Source organism: Plectropomus leopardus, unplaced genomic scaffold, assembly GCF_008729295.1.
Source record: "Plectropomus leopardus isolate mb unplaced genomic scaffold, YSFRI_Pleo_2.0 unplaced_scaffold12173, whole genome shotgun sequence".
NCBI classification, from domain to species: domain Eukaryota; kingdom Metazoa; phylum Chordata; class Actinopteri; order Perciformes; family Serranidae; genus Plectropomus; species Plectropomus leopardus.
The window spans coordinates 414-5,591 of record NW_024612919.1 but is presented as its reverse complement, the minus strand read 5'-3'; the positions used below and the strand labels follow the sequence as shown (position 1 = coordinate 5,591).

General features: G+C 45.7%; 1 protein-coding gene across 1 annotated transcript; it reads left to right on the top strand.

The window, feature by feature from the left end:
- The first annotated feature begins 486 nt into the window (after positions 1–486).
- LOC121963701 (Usher syndrome type-1G protein homolog) lies at positions 487–4,311 on the top strand. The gene is made up of 3 exons (XM_042513962.1): positions 487–911; positions 1,937–2,757; positions 3,701–4,311. The coding sequence occupies exons 1-2, from the start codon at positions 609–611 to the stop codon at positions 2,753–2,755; spliced, it is 1,122 nt and encodes a 373-aa protein (XP_042369896.1). The 5' UTR covers positions 487–608; the 3' UTR covers positions 2,756–2,757; positions 3,701–4,311.
- Positions 4,312–5,178: the final 867 nt, after the last annotated feature.

Here is a 5,178-nt window from a genome sequence, read left to right as displayed (position 1 = left end):
AAGTGCTCTCGAGCAAGGCACCGGACCCCCAACTGCACGTGTGTGTTTTTCAGGGTTCTAATGGCCATAATTAACCTGGAAAAGTCATTGAATTTACAAATAGTAATTTTCAGGCCTGGAGAAGTTTTGGAAAACTAAATATACCTTGAGTGTTCCAGGACCATCAGATATTTTAAAAGCCTGATGATAATTTCATTTTTACACTTTCTGGTTTTGAAAAAATGTGACATTTTTTGTGATTTTTAAAGAAAAAATTCCTTCCAAACAGTTAAAGGCATGTTTTCTTTAAAAAACACACATATTTAAGAAAACAAAATTACCAATTTTTTTACATAAAAAAAATTAAGTAAAGAAAAAAATATTCCTTAATTTAAAAATCACAGAGAAACAGAAATCCTGTTTTATGTGAATTCAGCGATGTTGAGATCTAACGTGGCGTCTCGTCTCCTCGTCTGTCCTCCAGAGGTGACCCGGACAGGTGTGACATCTGGGGCAACACGCCGCTCCACCTGGCGGCTGCCAACGGCCACCACAACTGCCTGTCCTTCCTGGTGGCTTTCGGTGCCAACGTGTGGTGTCTGGACAACGACTACCACACTCCGCTGGACATGGCCGCCGCCAAGGGACACATGGACTGCGTCCGCTACCTGGACTCCATCGCTGCCAAGCAGATCACCCTCAACCCCAAGCTGGTCGGCAAACTCAAGGACCGGGCGTTTCGCGCCGCGGAGCGCCGGATCAAAGACTGCGCCAAGCTGCAGAGGAAGCACCGCGAGCGCATGGAAAGGAAGTTCGTGAAGGAGTCGGCGGCGCTCGACAACCTGGACGCCATCAGCTTCTCCAGCTACACCAGCGGCAGCACGCTGAGCCGGAAGTTCAACACCGTCACCTCCAACATGCCATACTCACAGGTGCTTCCGCGCGGGCCTGCCGACCGACACGACGACACGGTGAAAGCACGGCTTACGGGGAAGTTAGAGCGCGGCGATACGGCGGAAAAATGTTATCTTTGACACCAAACTCAATTCACGATTTAATAGATTTTTTTCCTCTTAAAAACAAACTAACAAGTCAAATCAAGACAACTTTATTTATCCCAAAGGGCAGCTCAGTTTAACAGCCTAATGAAAGAAACAATGAAAAAATAAACGAGGTCAAGGATTCATCATCAATGACCGATGATAAAGAAACAACTCGAAACAAGTTCTGCTTTGATTTTAGCGCTAAAAACAAATCCAGAGAGCTTCCAGTCAGTTTTTCATATTTTACAGTTTTGCAGTTAAAAATGATCAATTCTGAAATCTTAAAGCCGTCGTTCAACATTCGTCACACGTTAACAGAGAAAGTTGAAACGTCGCGTCCAGCTGCCTGCGATCTTTTCACGTGTTCGGTTGTTCAGATGAGGCGGCCGGCAGCACGTCGCTGTGGTGGATCGTTTTCAGCGTGTGGACAAACCTGCAGGCTTTTTTGACATGTATGTGGCGCCGTATCTTCAGCGACATCCAGTGTGGATGCACCGGCAGCAGCTTTGCAGCGGGTCTCATTCCCGTCATACGGGACACAAAATGACTCCACGGATGTCGGCTGCTTCTTTCCGGGAGTTTGCGGGCTGACGTGGTCTTGTCCGTCTCACAGTGAGACACATTTAAAGGGACAGGGTGGTTTACTGTCTCATGTTCTCATGTCCACATTTGACCTGAGGTCTTTCACAGGTTTGACCAGCGCTCTCTCAGTGCTGCGGTGTACCCGAAATCCAGATTCATATTTTTCGAACATATTGTAGATTTTCATAAAACCGTTGAAAACAATCTTCACTAAAATGTTGATTAAAAATCTCAGATTGAAAAGCAACATCAGCGATGGTCTAAATTCGTGTTGCTTTATTTATTCAGAGGTCTCAACGCAGTTTTTCTTGTTTCTCGACATTTCCTGTCAGGCCACGCTGCAGTCCACCGCCAAGGGCAAGGCCAAGATCCAGAAGAAGCTGGAGAAGAAGAAGCAGGTCGATGGAACGTTTAAGATCTACGAGGACGGGAGGAAGAGCGTGCGCTCGCTGTCCGGCCTGCAGCTCGGCAATGACGTCATGTTCCTCAAACAGGGCACCTACGCCAACCCGAGGGAGCGCTCCCGCCTCAACATCCGCGACATGTTCCCCCGCGACGACGACGACGCCGACACCGTCTCCCGTGCCATGAGCGACCCGGGCCTCCACGAGGCCGCGTACTCGGAGATCAGCGCCGACTCCGGGCGCGACTCCCTGTTCACGCGGCCCGGGCTCGGCACCATGGTGTTCAGGAGGAACTACATGAGCTCTGGTATGTTTGGGGTCGGGGGACGGGATGAAGGGAGCGTGGCGGGGAGCGAACCCGTGGGCCGGGCGCCGAACGTTCGTCTGCGAGGTCATCTGCCTCGACGCTCGCCGAGCTTCGATGAGGACAGTATCGGCAGCGCGTTGAGCCTGCAGGAGAGAAACCTGCAGGAGCTGCCCTGGGAGGAGACGGACGTTGGACTGGACGAGGACCTGGAGCCGGAGAACAGTCCTCTGGAGACGTTCCTGGCGTCTCAGAGCCTCAGCGAGTTCATGGCGATCTTCAGGAGGGAGAAGATCGACCTGGAGGCTCTGCTGCTCTGTTCAGATCAGGACCTCAACAGCATCCACATCCCTCTGGGACCCAGGAAGAAACTTCTGGACGCCTGTAAGAGACGTCTGGACACCATCGATGAACCAGACGCCATCGAAGACACCGAGCTCTGAAGGTCGGTATGACGTAATCATTTTGTTTGAACAATCGTCTCCACTCACTTTTTCACGAGAGCGCTGAAACGTTGACGCCAAATGTACAGGAATGCTCGGCGATATGGCTTTAAAGTTATATCACAATATTTTAGGCTATATCGCAATACACGATATTTATCACAATATTTTTAAATCTCTAAACTACTGCAAACTACTTTACTAGTTACTTCTCTAGTTTATCAGCTGCACCTCAGATTGAGCAAAGTGACGAAGATATTTCGGTTTGTAACTTTGTCGGCCAGTAGCACGAGGAACATTTTCGGCATTGCGTTTTTCTGCAAACTATAAATACGTTACATTTGGACTTTTGTTTTTATTGAAAGAAGCACTTTGTGTTGCAGATTTGTCTTTATGAAAAGTGCTATATAAATAAGCGAGAACAGAGTATTTGTACATGCTGAGCGAGCGGGCGCCCTATAAAGCAGGTATTTTAAGCCAAAACATGATCTTTTCTCAACCAGAACCAGGTTGTTTTTGTGCAGATGTTAATCAGAACGTTGCTACAGATTAATGTATAAAAGTAACGTGCAGAACTTGCAGGATGTATAATGTGAGTCTTGTATTGTATTTTACTACATGAAACTCTTCTAAGCATATTGTTACATGTTGAGATGTCGTCGTCACACATCAGTGTGATCGAGGCGATTTTCTCACCGGACAGAAACAGACACTCCCATGCCTTCATTTAATCCGTGATGGAGAAAAGGTTTTGGATGCTCTCTAATAAAATGACGCTTTATTTTCGGCTAAATGGCTTCATCTAGTGGCGACTTGTCATATAACAAGATTTGGGTTTTGGAGCTGGAGGCCTGTCGGCTGTTCAGCAGCATGTCGATGTCTCGTTTTACATTTTTTATCCAAATACAGTCGTGCATAATGTTATTTTTTTCTGTTTATTTGCAGGATAAACACACAGTGAAGATAATCTGCAGACTTGATTCGGGCTCCGTGCGCCGTTATTAATGTTAGAAAACGCGGAGAGTGAAGGCTGGAGAAGAAGTTGTAAACATTTTTTTGAGGCTTTGCCACATAAACAAACACACGGACACACAGAGCGCTCTGTTTGTACGGATCCTCTTCCACCGAAATCTAACCCACGTGTTATCTTTGCATACTGTATTAATTCATGTCTCATTGAATGATTCATGCATCAGTGAATGTACTTAACCCTTTAAATATTTTGTTTATGATGTCTGTATTGTACAGTTTTCTTAGTTTAAAGGTGTATTTGACAGCACGGCTGGTGCACAGCGCTGACCGACTCTTTGTGGTTTATTTATGGATGAAAACAGCCGCAGACTGACGGTTTCTCTGCAAACACAGTTTCAGCGGTAAAACAAAGGTGTGTGAGGCTGTGTGAGTGTGTGCGCGGTAACACTGGTCTCAGGTTGCTGCGGGGCCGATCTGGTTTCTCTGAAGGTCCGTCCGTCTGTCTCACCTGAGAGGACGACTGTGCATGAATGTCCCTTTAATGTTGCGTAAAAATCTTTTTTTTTATTATCTGAAGATGTACCCACGGCTGTTATTATGTTTTGTTAAAATAAAGTCAAAATTATTATTGTTTTGTGTGTGAATTCATGTGTTTCAGACAGCATTGTAGGACATTTTAATTTTTTTATTTAAGGAGGTTTCGTGGATTTTTGCACTTTTCTCAGACTTAACCATGTTTGTAGGATTTTAGGACATCTGTATGGTTTTTGCACGTTTTTTGGAGATTTCAAGGACTTTAGCATGTTTTGAGGATTTTAGGACCATTTTAGGATCTTAGGACATCTCTAGGATTTTAGGACATTTCTCAGATTTTAGAACAGTTCTCTTATTTTTGGATGTTCCTTGGATTTTAGCATGTTTCTACGATCTTTGGACGTTCCTTGGATTTTAGGAAATTTCACAGATTTTTATGACATCAGGGTCTTAGCTAGGACCTCTGTCGGGGTTTTGGGGGATCCTCCTCTGGCACTTTTTTGATGAACAAGCTCTACTTTGATGCTGTTTTCTGCACTTCTGCACCTTATGGATACTAAAAGTACAAAAACAGTTTTGTGTGAATCACTTTAATTTTATTGTGAATTAGTAAAATGTTTGGGCCACCCGGCACACTGTTGGGTGCCAGATTTGGTCTGCGGGCCACAAGTTGAGTATCACTGAACCTGACTGATAAACAGCACTACGGGTAAGAGGAAAGATGTGTTGTTTTTAATTTTGTCCTGAACCGTCCCTTTAATATGTGCTTCACCTCTTCACCCTTCATGTGTCTTTTTCAGGCCGGCTGAGAGACACTGACGGACGATTAGTGCTCGTATAAATAAAATCAACATGCTGGAGGCTGTGGGAGGATGTAAGTGGATCTGGCAGACGGCCTGGTGCTGCTCTGTTCCCGC

Coding starts and splice junctions, on each gene's coding strand:
- LOC121963701 (XM_042513962.1), top strand. CDS start 609: ATGGCCGCCGCCAAGGGACACATGGACTGCGTCCGCTACCTGGACTCC. Junction 912..1,936: donor CCAACATGCCATACTCACAG/GTGCTTCCGCGC, acceptor ATTTCCTGTCAG/GCCACGCTGCAGTCCACCGC.